Below are 14,732 nucleotides of genomic sequence, written 5' to 3' on the forward strand. Positions count from 1 at the left end.
GATGCAGTGGGTGTAGTTTACTCGCCTGCCGTCTAAGATGCCGAAAAACGTCAATGAATGCAAATGTTCATAGAAAGCCTAAGTTTCTTATTTGTGCACTTGTACCATTAATATGCCGCCGAGTATCACTCTAGAGATAAAGTTATTTGATAGAAAATATAATGCTCTGTACGATGCAGTAGGTGCGGTTTACTCGCCTGCCGTCTAAGATGCCGAAAAACTTCAATGAATGCAAATGTTCATAGAAAACCTAAGTTTCTTATTTGTGCACTTACTTGCACCATTAATATGCCGCCGAGTATCACTCTAGATATAGTGCTATTTGATACATAGTATAATGTTCTGTACGATAGAGTGGGTGTAGTTTACTCGCCTGCCGTCTAAGATGCAAAAATTCTTCAATGAATGCAAATGTTCATAGAAAGCCAAAGTCTCTCTGATGCCCGTGCATCATGAATATGCCGCTGAGTATCACTCTAGAAATAAAATTATTTGATCGATAATTTAATGCTCTGTACGATGCAGTGGGTGTAGTTTACTCGCCTGCCGTCTAAGATGCCGAAAAACTTCAATGAATGTAAATGTTCATAGAAAGCCTAAGTTTCTTATTTGTGCACTTGCACCATTAATATGCCGCCGAGTATCACTCTAGATATAGTGCTATTTGATACATAGTATAATGTTCTGTACGATAGAGTGCGTGTAGTTTACTCGCCTGCCGTCTAAGATGCAAAAATTCTTCAATGAATGCAAATGTTCATAGAAAGCCAAAGTCTCTTTTGATGCCCATGCAGCATTAATATGCCGCCGAGTATCACTCTAGAGATAAAGTTATTTGATTGAAAATATAATGCTCTGTACGATGCAGTGGGTGTAGTTTACTCGCCTGCCGTCTAAGATGCCGAAAAACTTCAATGAATGGAAATGTTCATAGAAAGCCTAAGTTTCCTTTTTATGCCCGTGCACCATTAATATGCCGCCGAGTATCACTCTAGAGATAAAGTTATTTGATTGGAAATATAATGCTCTGTACGATGCAGTAGGTGCGGTTTACTCGCCTGCCGTCTAAGATGCCGAAAAACTTCAATGAATGCAAATGTTCATAGAAAGCATAAGTTTCTTATTTGTGCACTTGCACCATTAATTTGCCGCCGAGTATCACTCTAGATATAGTGCTATTTGATACATAGTATAATGTTCTGTACGATAGAGTGGGTGTAGTTTACTCGCCTGCCGTCTAAGATGCCGAAAAACTTCAATGAATGCAAATGTTCATAGAAAACCTAAGTTTCTTATTTGTGCACTGGCACCATTAATATGCCGCCGAGTATCACTCTAGATATAATGCTATTTGATACATAGTATAATGTTCTGTACGATAGAGTGGGTGTAGTTTACTCGCCTGCCGTCTAAGATGCAAAAATTCTTCAATGAATGCAAATGTTCATAGAAAGCCAAAGTCTCTTTTGATGCCCATGCAGCATTAATATGCCGCCGAGTATCACTCTAGAAATACAGTTATTTGATACAAAATATAATGCTCTGTAGGATTCAGTGGGTGTAGTTTACTCGCCTGCCGTCTAAGATGCAAAAATTCTTCAATGAATGCAAATGTTCATAGAAAGGCAAAGTCTCTTTTGATGCCCATGCAGCATTAATATGCCGCCGAGTATCACTCTAGAGATAAAGTTATTTGATAGAAAATATAATGCTCTGTACGATGCAGTAGGTGCGGTTTACTCGCTTGCCGTCTAAGATGCCGAAAAACTTCAATGAATGCAAATGTTCACAGAAAGCCTAAGTTTCTTATTTGTGCACTTGCACCATTAATTTGCCGCCGAGTATCACTCTAGATATAGTGCTATTTGATACATAGTATAATGTTCTGTACGATAGAGTGGGTGTAGTTTACTCGCCTGCCGTCTAAGATGCAAAAATTCTTCAATGAATGCAAATGTTCATAGAAAGCCAAAGTCTCTCTGATGCCCGTGCATCATGAATATGCCGCCGAGTATCACTCTAGAAATAAAATTATTTGATCGATAATTTAATGCTCTGTACGATGCAGTGTTTACTCGCCTGCCGTCTAAGATGCCGAAAAACTTCAATGAATGTAAATGTTCATAGAAAGCCTAAGTTTCTTATTTGTGCACTTGCACCATTAATATGCCGCCGAGTATCACTCTAGATATAGTGCTATTTGGTACATAGTAAAATGTTCTGTACGATAGAGTGGGTGTAGTTTACTCGCCTGCCGTCTAAGATGCAAAAATTCTTCAATGAATGCAAATGTTCATAGAAAGCCAAAGTCTCTTTTGATGCCCAGGCAGCATTAATATGCCGCCGAGTATCACTTTAGAAATACAGTTATTTGATAGAAAATATAATGCTCTGTAGGATTCAGTGGGTGTAGTTTACTCGCCTGCCGTCTAAGATGCCGAAAAAGTTCAATGAATGGAAATGTTCATAGAAAGCCTAAGTTTTCTTTTTATGCCCGTGCACCATTAATATGCCGCCGAGTATCACTCTAGAGATAAAGTTATTTGATTGAAAATATAATGCTCTGTACGATGCAGTAGGTGCGGTTTACTCGCCTGCCGTCTAAGATGCCGAAAAACTTCAATGAATGCAAATGTTCATAGAACGCCAAAGTCTCTTTTGATGCCCGTGCACCATTAATATGCCGCCGAGTATCACTCTAGAGGTACTGTTATTTGATTGATGATATAACGCTCTGTACGATGCAGTGGGTGTAGTTTACTCGCCTGCCGTCTAAGATGCCGAAAAACGTCAATGAATGCAAATGTTCATAGAAAGCCTAAGTTTCTTATTTGTGCACTTGTACCATTAATATGCCGACGAGTATCACTCTAGAGATAAAGTTATTTGATAGAAAATATAATGCTCTATACGATGCAGTAGGTGCGGTTTACTCGCCTGCCGTCTAAGATGCCGAAAAACTTCAATGAATGCAAATGTTCATAGAAAACCTAAGTTTCTTATTTGTGCACTTACTTGCACCATTAATATGCCGCCGAGTATCACTCTAGATATAGTGCTATTTGATACATAGTATAATGTTCTGTACGATAGAGTGGGTGTAGTTTACTCGCCTGCCGTCTAAGATAAAAAAATTCTTCAATGAATGCAAATGTTCATAGAAAGCCAAAGTCTCTTTTGATGCCCATGCAGCATTAATATGCCGCCGAGTATCACTCTAGAAATATAGTTATTTGATAGAAAATATAATGCTCTGTAGGATTCAGTGGGTGTAGTTTACTCGCCTGCCGTCTAAGATGCAAAAATTCTTCAATGAATGCAAATGTTCATAGAAAGCCAAAGTGTCTTTTGATGCCCATGCAGCATTAATATGCCGCCGAGTATCACTCTAGAAATACAGTTATTTGATAGAAAATATAATGCTCTGTAGGATTCATTGGGTGTAGTTTACTCGCCTGCCGTCTAAGATGCAAAAATTCTTCAATGAATGCAAATGTTCATAGAAAGCCAAAGTCTCTTTTGATGCCCATGCAGCATTAATATGCCGCCGAGTATCACTCTAGAGGTACTGTTATTTGATTGATGATATAACGCTCTGTACGATAGAGTGGGTGTAGTTTACTCGCCTGCCGTCTAAGATGCCGAAAAACTTCAATGAATGCAAATGTTCATAGAAAACCTAAGTTTCTTATTTGTGCACTTGCACCATTAATATGCCGCCGAGTATCACTCTAGATATAATGCTATTTGATACATAGTATAATGTTCTGTACGATAGAGTGGGTGTAGTTTACTCGCCTGCCGTCTAAGATGCCGAAAAACTTCAATGAATGTAAACGTTCATAGAAAGCCTAAGTTTCTTATTTGTGCACTTGCACCATTAATATGCCGCCGAGTATCACTCTAGATATAGTGCTATTTGATACATAGTATAATGTTCTGTACGATAGAGTGGGTGTAGTTTACTCGCCTGCCGTCTAAGATGCCGAAAAACTTCAATGAATGCAAATGTTCATAGAACGCCAAAGTCTCTTTTGATGCCCGTGCACCATTAATATGCCGCCGAGTATCACTCTAGAGGTACTGTTATTTGATTGATGATATAACGCTCTGTACGATGCAGTGGGTGTAGTTTACTCGCCTGCCGTCTAAGATGCCGAAAAACGTCAATGAATGCAAATGTTCATAGAAAGCCTAAGTTTCTTATTTGTGCACTTGTACCATTAATATGCCGCCGAGTATCACTCTAGAGATAAAGTTATTTGATAGAAAATATAATGCTCTATACGATGCAGTAGGTGCGGTTTACTCGCCTGCCGTCTAAGATGCCGAAAAACTTCAATGAATGCAAATGTTCATAGAAAACCTAAGTTTCTTATTTGTGCACTTACTTGCACCATTAATATGCCGCCGAGTATCACTCTAGATATAGTGCTATTTGATACATAGTATAATGTTCTGTACGATAGAGTGGGTGTAGTTTACTCGCCTGCCGTCTAAGATAAAAAAATTCTTCAATGAATGCAAATGTTCATAGAAAGCCAAAGTCTCTTTTGATGCCCATGCAGCATTAATATGCCGCCGAGTATCACTCTAGAAATATAGTTATTTGATAGAAAATATAATGCTCTGTAGGATTCAGTGGGTGTAGTTTACTCGCCTGCCGTCTAAGATGCAAAAATTCTTCAATGAATGCAAATGTTCATAGAAAGCCAAAGTGTCTTTTGATGCCCATGCAGCATTAATATGCCGCCGAGTATCACTCTAGAAATACAGTTATTTGATAGAAAATATAATGCTCTGTAGGATTCATTGGGTGTAGTTTACTCGCCTGCCGTCTAAGATGCAAAAATTCTTCAATGAATGCAAATGTTCATAGAAAGCCAAAGTCTCTTTTGATGCCCATGCAGCATTAATATGCCGCCGAGTATCACTCTAGAGGTACTGTTATTTGATTGATGATATAACGCTCTGTACGATAGAGTGGGTGTAGTTTACTCGCCTGCCGTCTAAGATGCCGAAAAACTTCAATGAATGCAAATGTTCATAGAAAACCTAAGTTTCTTATTTGTGCACTTGCACCATTAATATGCCGCCGAGTATCACTCTAGATATAATGCTATTTGATACATAGTATAATGTTCTGTACGATAGAGTGGGTGTAGTTTACTCGCCTGCCGTCTAAGATGCCGAAAAACTTCAATGAATGTAAACGTTCATAGAAAGCCTAAGTTTCTTATTTGTGCACTTGCACCATTAATATGCCGCCGAGTATCACTCTAGATATAGTGCTATTTGATACATAGTATAATGTTCTGTACGATAGAGTGGGTGTAGTTTACTCGCCTGCCGTCTAAGATGCAAAAATTCTTCAATGAATGCAAATGTTCATAGAAAGCCAAAGTCTCTTTTGATGCCCAGGCAGCATTAATATGCCGCCGAGTATCACTTTAGAAATACAGTTATTTGATAGAAAATATAATGCTCTGTAGGATTCAGTGGGTGTAGTTTACTCGCCTGCCGTCTAAGATGCCGAAAAAGTTCAATGAATGGAAATGTTCATAGAAAGCCTAAGTTTCCTTTTTATGCCCGTGCACCATTAATATGCCGCCGAGTATCACTCTAGAGATAAAGTTATTTGATTGAAAATATAATGCTCTGTACGATGCAGTAGGTGCGGTTTACTCGCCTGCCGTCTAAGATGCCGAAAAACTTCAATGAATGCAAATGTTCATAGAACGCCAAAGTCTCTTTTGATGCCCGTGCACCATTAATATGCCGCCGAGTATCACTCTAGAGGTACTGTTATTTGATTGATGATATAACGCTCTGTACGATGCAGTGGGTGTAGTTTACTCGCCTGCCGTCTAAGATGCCGAAAAACTTCAATGAATGCAAATGTTCATAGAAAGCCTAAGTTTCTTATTTGTGCACTTGTACCATTAATATGCCGCCGAGTATCACTCTAGAGATAAAGTTATTTGATAGAAAATATAATGCTCTGTACGATGCAGTAGGTGCGGTTTACTCGCCTGCCGTCTAAGATGCCGAAAAACTTCAATGAATGCAAATGTTCATAGAAAACCTAAGTTTCTTATTTGTGCACTTACTTGCACCATTAATATGCCGCCGAGTATCACTCTAGATATAGTGCTATTTGATACATAGTATAATGTTCTGTACGATAGAGTGGGTGTAGTTTACTCGCCTGCCGTCTAAGATACAAAAATTCTTCAATGAATGCAAATGTTCATAGAAAGCCAAAGTCTCTTTTGATGCCCATGCAGCATTAATATGCCGCCGAGTATCACTCTAGATATAGTGCTATTTGATACATAGTATAATGTTCTGTACGATAGAGTGGGTGTAGTTTACTCGCCTGCCGTCTAAGATGCAAAAATTCTTCAATGAATGCAAATGTTCATAGAAAGCCAAAGTGTCTTTTGATGCCCATGCAGCATTAATATGCCGCCGAGTATCACTCTAGAAATACAGTTATTTGATAGAAAATATAATGCTCTGTAGGATTCATTGGGTGTAGTTTACTCGCCTGCCGTCTAAGATGCAAAAATTCTTCAATGAATGCAAATGTTCATAGAAAGCCAAAGTCTCTTTTGATGCCCATGCAGCATTAATATGCCGCCGAGTATCACTCTAGAGGTACTGTTATTTGATTGATGATATAACGCTCTGTACGATAGAGTGGGTGTAGTTTACTCGCCTGCCGTCTAAGGTGCCGAAAAACTTCAATGAATGCAAATGTTCATAGAAAACCTAAGTTTCTTATTTGTGCACTTGCACCATTAATATGCCGCCGAGTATCACTCTAGATATAATGCTATTTGATACATAGTATAATGTTCTGTACGATAGAGTGGGTGTAGTTTACTCGCCTGCCGTCTAAGATGCAAAAATTCTTCAATGAATGCAAATGTTCATAGAAAGCCAAAGTCTCTTTTGATGCCCAGGCAGCATTAATATGCCGCCGAGTTGCACTTTAGAAATACAGTTATTTGATAGAAAATATAATGCTCTGTAGGATTCAGTGGGTGTAGTTTACTCGCCTGCCGTCTAAGATGCCGAAAAAGTTCAATGAATGGAAATGTTCATAGAAAGCCTAAGTTTCCTTTTTATGCCCGTGCACCATTAATATGCCGCCGAGTATCACTCTAGAGATAAAGTTATTTGATTGAAAATATAATGCTCTGTACGATGCAGTAGGTGCGGTTTACTCGCCTGCCGTCTAAGATGCCGAAAAACTTCAATGAATGCAAATGTTCATAGAACGCCAAAGTCTCTTTTGATGCCCGTGCACCATTAATATGCCGCCGAGTATCACTCTAGAGGTACTGTTATTTGATTGATGATATAACGCTCTGTACGATGCAGTGGGTGTAGTTTACTCGCCTGCCGTCTAAGATGCCGAAAAACTTCAATGAATGCAAATGTTCATAGAAAGCCTAAGTTTCTTATTTGTGCACTTGCACCATTAATATGCCGCCGAGTATCACTCTAGAGATAAAGTTATTTGATAGAAAATATAATGCTCTGTACGATGCAGTAGGTGCGGTTTACTCGCCTGCCGTCTAAGATGCCGAAAAACTTCAATGAATGCAAATGTTCATAGAAAACCTAAGTTTCTTATTTGTGCACTTGCACCATTAATATGCCGCCGAGTATCACTCTAGATATAGTGCTATTTGATACATAGTATAATGTTCTGTACGATAGAGTGGGTGTAGTTTACTCGCCTGCCGTCTAAGATGCAAAAATTCATAGAAAGCCAAAGTCTCTTTGATGCCCGTGCATCATGAATATGCCGCCGAGTATCACTCTAGAAATAAAATTATTTGATCGATAATTTAATGCTCTGTACGATGCAGTGGGTGCGGTTTACTCGCCTGCCGTCTAAGTTGCAAATTTTCTTCAATTAATGCAAATGTTCATAGAAAACCAAAGTCTCTTTAGATGCCCGTGCACCATTAATATGCCGCCGAGTATCACTCTAGAGATAAAGTTATTTGATAGAAAATATAATGCTCTGTACGATGCAGTAAGTGCGGTTTACTCGCCTGCCGTCTCAGATGCCGAAAAACTTCAATGAATGCAAATGTTCATAGAACGCCTAAGTTTCTTATTTGTGCACTTGCACCATTAATATGCCGCCGAGTATCACTCTAGATATAGTGTTATTTGATACATAGTATAATGTTTTGTACGATAGAGTGGGTGTAGTTTACTCGCCTGCCGTCTAAGGTGCAAAAATTCTTCAATGAATGCAAATGTTCATAGAAAGCCAAAGTCTCTTTGATGCCCGTGCATCATGAATATGCCGCCGAGTATCACTCTAGAAATAAAATTATTTGATCGATAATTTAATGCTCTGTACGATGCAGTGGGTGCGGTTGACTCGCCTGCCGTCTAAGATGCAAATTTTCTTCAATGAATGCAAATGTTCATAGAAAGCCAAAGTCTCTTTTGATGCCCGTGCACCATTAATATGCCGCCGAGTATCACTCTAGAGGTACTGTAATTTGATTGATGATATATTGCTCTGTATGATGCAGTCGGTGTAGTTTACTCGCCTGCCGTCTAAGATGCAAAAATTCTTCAATGAATGCAAATGTTCATAGAAAGCCAAAGTCTCTTTTGATGCCCATGCAGCATTAATATGCCGCCGAGTATCACTCTAGAGATAAAGTTATTTGATAGAAAATATAATGCTCTGTACGATGCAGTAGGTGCGGTTTACTCGCCTGCCGTCTAAGATGCAAATTTTCTTTAATTAATTCAAATGTTCATAGGAAGCCAAAGTCTCTTTAGATGCCCGTGCACCATTAATATGCCGCCGAGTATCACTCTAGAGATAAAGTTATTTGATAGAAAATATAATGCTCTGTACGATGCAGTAGGTGCGGTTTACTCGCCTGCCGTCTCAGATGCCGAAAAACTTCAATGAATGCAAATGTTCATAGAACGCCTAAGTTTCTTATTTGTGCACTTGCACCATTAATATGCCGCCGAATATCACTCTAGATATAGTGCTATTTGATACATAGTATAATGTTCTGTACGATAGAATGGGTGTAGTTTACTCGCCTGCCGTCTAAGATGCAAAAATTCTTCAATGAATGCAAATGTTCATAGAAAGCCAAAGTCTCTCTGATGCCCGTGCATCATGAATATGCCGCCGAGTATCACTCTAGAAATAAAATTATTTGATCGATAATTTAATGCTCTGTACGATACAGTGGGTGCGGTTTACTCGCCTGCCGTCTAAGATGCAAATTTTCTTCAATGAATGCAAATGTTCATAGAAAGCCAAAGTCTCTTTTGATGCTCGTGCACCATTAATATGCCGCTGAGTATCACTCTAGAGTAACTGTTATTTGATTGATGATATAACGCTCTGTACGATGCAGTGGGTGTAGTTTACTCGCCTGCCGTCTAAGATGCCGAAAAACTTCAATGAATGTAAATGTTCATAGAAAGCCTAAGTTTCTTATTTGTGCACTTGCACCATGAATATGCCGCCGAGTATCACTCTAGAAATATAGTTATTTGATAGAAAATATAATGCTCTGTAGGATTCAGTGGGTGTAGTTTACTCGCCTGCCGTCTAAGATACAAAAAATCTTCAATGAATGCAAATGTTCATAGAAAGCCAAAGTCTCTTTGATGCCCGTGCATCATGAATATGCCGCCGAGTATCACTCTAGAAATAAAATTATTTGATCGATAATTTAATGCTCTGTACGATGCAGTGGGTGCGGTTGACTCGCCTGCCGTCTAAGATGCAAATTTTCTTCAATGAATGCAAATGTTCATAGAAAGCCAAAGTCTCTTTGATGCCCGTGCATCATGAATATGCCGCCGAGTATCACTCTAGAAATAAAATTATTTGATCGATAATTTAATGCTCTGTACGATGCAGTGGGTGCGGTTGACTCGCCTGCCGTCTAAGATGCAAATTTTCTTCAATGAATGCAAATGTTCATAGAAAGCCAAAGTCTCTTTTGATGCCCGTGCACCATTAATATGCCGCCGAGTATCACTCTAGAGGTACTGTAATTTGATTGATGATATATTGCTCTGTATGATGCAGTCGGTGTAGTTTACTCGCCTGCCGTCTAAGATGCAAAAATTCTTCAATGAATGCAAATGTTCATAGAAAGCCAAAGTCTCTTTTGATGCCCATGCAGCATTAATATGCCGCCAAGTATCACTCTAGAGATAAAGTTATTTGATAGAAAATATAATGCTCTATACGATGCAGTAGGTGCGGTTTACTCGCCTGCCGTCTAAGATGCCAAAAAACTTCAATGAATGCAAATGTTCATAGAAAGCCAAAGTCTTACCAATAACAATTCTTACCAATAACGGCGATATGATCCCGAAACCTCATATCAGATTTGAATTTTACTTAATCTTTATTTTCTGTCACTCTTTTTAATTTTTGTGTCGTTGATTACGTAGTCATAGAGGATGGGGGAGTGACTTCTGGGGGAGTGAGATAATGTTATTTGATAGATAATATAATGCTCTGTACGATTCAGTGAGTGTAGTTTACTCGCCTGCCGTCTAAGAAGCCGAAAAACTTCAATGAATGCAGAAGTTCATAGAAAGCCTAAGTTTCTTTTTTATGCCCGTGCACCATTAATATGCCGCCGAGTATCACACTAGAGATAAAGTTATTTGATAGAAAATATAATGCTCTGTACGATGCAGTGGGTGTCGTTTACTCGCCTGCCGTCTAAGATGCCGAAAAACTTCGATGATCGCAAATGTTCATAGAAAGCCTCAGTTTCTTATTTCATGCCCGTGCACCATTAATAAGCCGCCGAGTAATGTTATTTGATTGATGATATAATGCTCTGTACGATGCAGTAGGTGTAGTTTACTCGCCTGCCGTCGAAGATGCCGAAAAACTTCAACAATTGCTAATGTTCATAGAAAGTATCAGATTCTTATTTGATGCCCGTGCACCATTATTATGTCGCCCAGTTTCACTCTAGAGATAGTGTTATTTAATAGATAGTATTATGTTCTGTACGATACAGTGGGTGTGGTTTACTCGCCTGCCGTCTAAGGTGCAAAAATACTTCAATGAATGCAAATGTTCATAGAAAGCCTAAGTTTCAAATTTATTGCCCTTGCATCATTCATATGTCGTAGAGTCATACTATATACGAGTCATAGAGCATCTTATAGGGTATTTAAAGCAGCTTTTAGTAGAGCTGTACCCTGGACGTTATAGGAGCAGCCGAATTATTTCTAAAAGGTTTGTGGAGAATAATTAAATATTTTATTTTTTATCACCTAACTTCTGGATCGATGATTGGGGTTGCACTATATACGTTTCATTAAGCATCTAATAGACTATCCAAAACAGGTTTTAGTACATAGAGTTGTATCTCTTTTAGTGTGGACTATATAGCACTAACCGAAATATTTCTAAAAGGTTTTACGTTTTGTAGAAAAAATGAAATCTGTAATAATCGGCTGCAATTCTGCAGGGCAGTTTGGACAAAATGCCCTTATATAACGAGACACTGCCCTAACGTTCCACCAATATGGTTGTTTCCAATTTTTTGAAACGCTTGTATTACGTTCTATATTAACTAAAAGTTGCCCTAAAATTCAACTTTTATACTAAAAACGGGTTTAAATATGTTAAATTAACAAAATATATTTTGACAGATGCTTTCGCGCCCAAAACGCTCTTTGTAAATTGTGTGACGTCACAGTTTACGGTTTGACACATAACTTCATACACACGTAGAAGATACAAACTGTCAACTGACATTTGTCATTTGTTGTTTATCACCTAACTGTCAACAGTGTCAATCCGAGAGTTGTGACGTCATCAGAATCTTCAAAGACGTTTCGAGTTTGGTCACGTGACGTGTGCCAAAAGATATTTTAAATTCAATATTTACAAAAATATGGTCATTACAGGTCCCCTAAAAGTAGTTTAACATGTTCTTATAATCCAAAAGAATTTATTGGGATACAATTCTGCCCTAAGATTTGTAGATGGAAACAACCCTATTGTGTTATGTATGGTGAGATTTTATACGGACTTCTTAATTTGGTAGGTTAATCTTAGTGTGAAGTTGGCGGCCAAATGTTGGCGGCCGATTGGCGCCAACATTTGGCCGCTAAACGTTGGCGGCCGACTGGCGCCAACATTTGGCCGCCAACTTTTGGCCGCTAAATGTTAGAGGCCGACTGTGACGCCAATATTTGGCCGCCAACTTTTGGCCGCTAACTTCACACCGGTTTTGACCAAAGTCTTCGGGCAAACCCTCAAAACAATTCCAACTTTGGCCTTTGACTTCAGTATTTAACCGCTTTCAAAAGTTATCAATCAATCAATCAATCAATCAATTCGGTTGGTATGTTTTTTTTTTAGTAAAACCTGGAAGTTCCTAACTTTTCAGTTAAACGGCGACAGTAAAATAATCTGTTTCGGGCTTTGTCTAATTCTAGGATAGAAGCGACTGACAGACTCTGTCTAACGTTGATCTGTACTGTACTGTCGACTTAGGGAACGAATTTATAATTACAATTACGACAATATTAAAAGAATAAACATTAAAATATAAAAATGTCGTATTATTATACCTAATCTAAACTAACTAATCTAAACGGATACATTCTAATACTTAATTGAGTTTGACTGGTCAAACCCCGATTTCATGAAATTGAGATTCGACGTTTGCCTGACCAAATTAGTCTCTCCTAGGTTTGACAAACATTCTTTAGTTTAAGGTCTAAAACGTCATTTATTTATAAACCGGCGCGCGTGTATGAGGAATGTTGTGACAGTGAAGGAAGCGAAAGAGGAATGTCAGGATCGTAGCAAGTGGAAATCCGTGGTCTCTATCTACCCCTCCGGGAAATTGGCGTGATTATATGTATGCATGTATGTTTGAATAGGACTCTAACAGCCCGATTCGAAGAATGATTAAGACACGTTTAAGATCTTGGAAGGATCTTTATTAAATCGATAACTAAACGACATGACAAAATTGACGTTTAGTTCGATTCCGCTGTGATCCCAATAAGATCTATCTACGATATTTCTAACGTCAAAGTGACATTGGTTGCCCGAATCGAGCTGTTTCTGTCAATTATACGACATACAAACAATATCTAAACCAGAACTTATCGTTATCGTATCTCATTCTTCGAATCGGGCTGTAAGTCAGCCCTGAGGATTGACTAGTGAAACCAAAGAGCGGCAGAGCTTCGAGGTTCGACTGTAACATACGAGTATACTCGTACATTGTATAAGCAATGAGCTCTTGACGTATGCGTTTTACTTACAAACTTTCTACTCGCTCTATTTTCTTTTTATAACTTCATGTAAAATTTCATGTTATTTCAGAATGTTATTTTAAAATGAGAGCGTAAGTAGCTTGGATTGTATGATTCTGCGGTCAAGCAGTGGCTTTGTGAAACAGTGAAAATTCGGGTGAAATCACAAATTAGGAGGTTACCTTGTTCGTAGCAGCCAGACATGCGCCGGCGTCGACCAGTGTCTTCACGGCCGCCAAGTGTCCGTGCCACGCCGCCATCAGGAGAGGTCGCATGCCGAACTGTGGAGACGAATATAGATAATAAGCTTTCACGAGAATGTAATTGTGATTGATAATCGCTTCAATCAGGGCTTTAATGCCCTGTACCATGAAGGGTGAACCTTTGAGCGCGAAATCCGACATGGTTTACGAAGACGCGCCACGCTCGATAGGCGAGACGTGGCGTTCAAAGAGCCACTCGCGATTTACAATCTCACGTGCTAACAAATCGTAAAATGTCATCTCGGAGCCGCATATAATTTCTCCATTGAAGGCGAGCGTCCCTGTGCTTGATATTCTAATGTCCAATTCAATAGTTGACACGTCCCTTCTGTCACATCTAAACATTGCTTAGATATAACAGTGGACAGTAACGAACACACGGACGTCTTCCTTAAGGTGACATTTGGTTATCAACTGCAACTGCATTGCTGTAGTGACTAGCGACGTTACTGCTGCGGCGTTGCTGCCTTTGAATTTTGTTGGTTAAATGGGTGACAGATTGAACGTCATAATCGCGACATTCACAACGGCGATAAATTCCTCGGCGAACGTCACTGATTTTATCAAGCAAATTAACAAATAATAATGTAAGGCCGCAGCTGTAATGCACGTGCGGTTGCCATCGGAACGTCACCATACACACTTGATCATACAGTCACGTCTGAAAATATCGATACGAAAAAACATGTGTACACTACCTTAATATACGGGCAATAATGTCGTGTATACGTATATTTATATTTGGCACTTTTTTCGTATCGATATTTTCAGACGTGACCGTACCTATATGTACTGTGTTTATGTGTTTAGTTAGATCATGTCTTACAAGCCAAACACCGAATTTCCGGAGTTTCGATATTGCTCTGAATTTGCATAGTTATTATCTTGACGCAATCAGATTCCAAATGGAGTATTATCATGCAGAAGTCTATCATATTGTACATATTAGGTACCTATATAATAAATTATGGTTCTTTATGCAGTATTGCGACGATCAAAGTCATGGCAGCTAAATTGAAGCACAATTACTAAGTCAGCCTGCGAAAAGTGCCAAATATCAATGAAAAAGCCGTGCCCCGAGTTTGAAAGATGAAATAAATGGCGTTTTCCTACAGTATCACATGTTTTGTGTGAAACTGGATAATC

The 14,732-nt window shown here is 38.9% G+C and overlaps 1 protein-coding gene across 3 annotated transcripts in view; it reads right to left on the reverse strand.

The window, feature by feature from the left end:
• The window catches only part of LOC133527191 (ankyrin repeat domain-containing protein 29-like), a 96,103-nt gene that overhangs the window by 25,694 nt on the left and 55,677 nt on the right, over positions 1-14,732 (reverse strand). For all 3 annotated transcript variants that reach the window (XM_061864090.1, XM_061864088.1, XM_061864089.1), the window contains one exon: positions 13,506-13,604. In XM_061864090.1, the coding sequence (XP_061720074.1) occupies positions 13,506-13,604 (99 nt within the window). The remainder of the gene's footprint in view (positions 1-13,505; positions 13,605-14,732) is intronic.

Source organism: Cydia pomonella, chromosome 17, assembly GCF_033807575.1.
Source record: "Cydia pomonella isolate Wapato2018A chromosome 17, ilCydPomo1, whole genome shotgun sequence".
In the NCBI taxonomy this organism is placed as follows: Eukaryota; Metazoa; Arthropoda; class Insecta; order Lepidoptera; family Tortricidae; genus Cydia; species Cydia pomonella.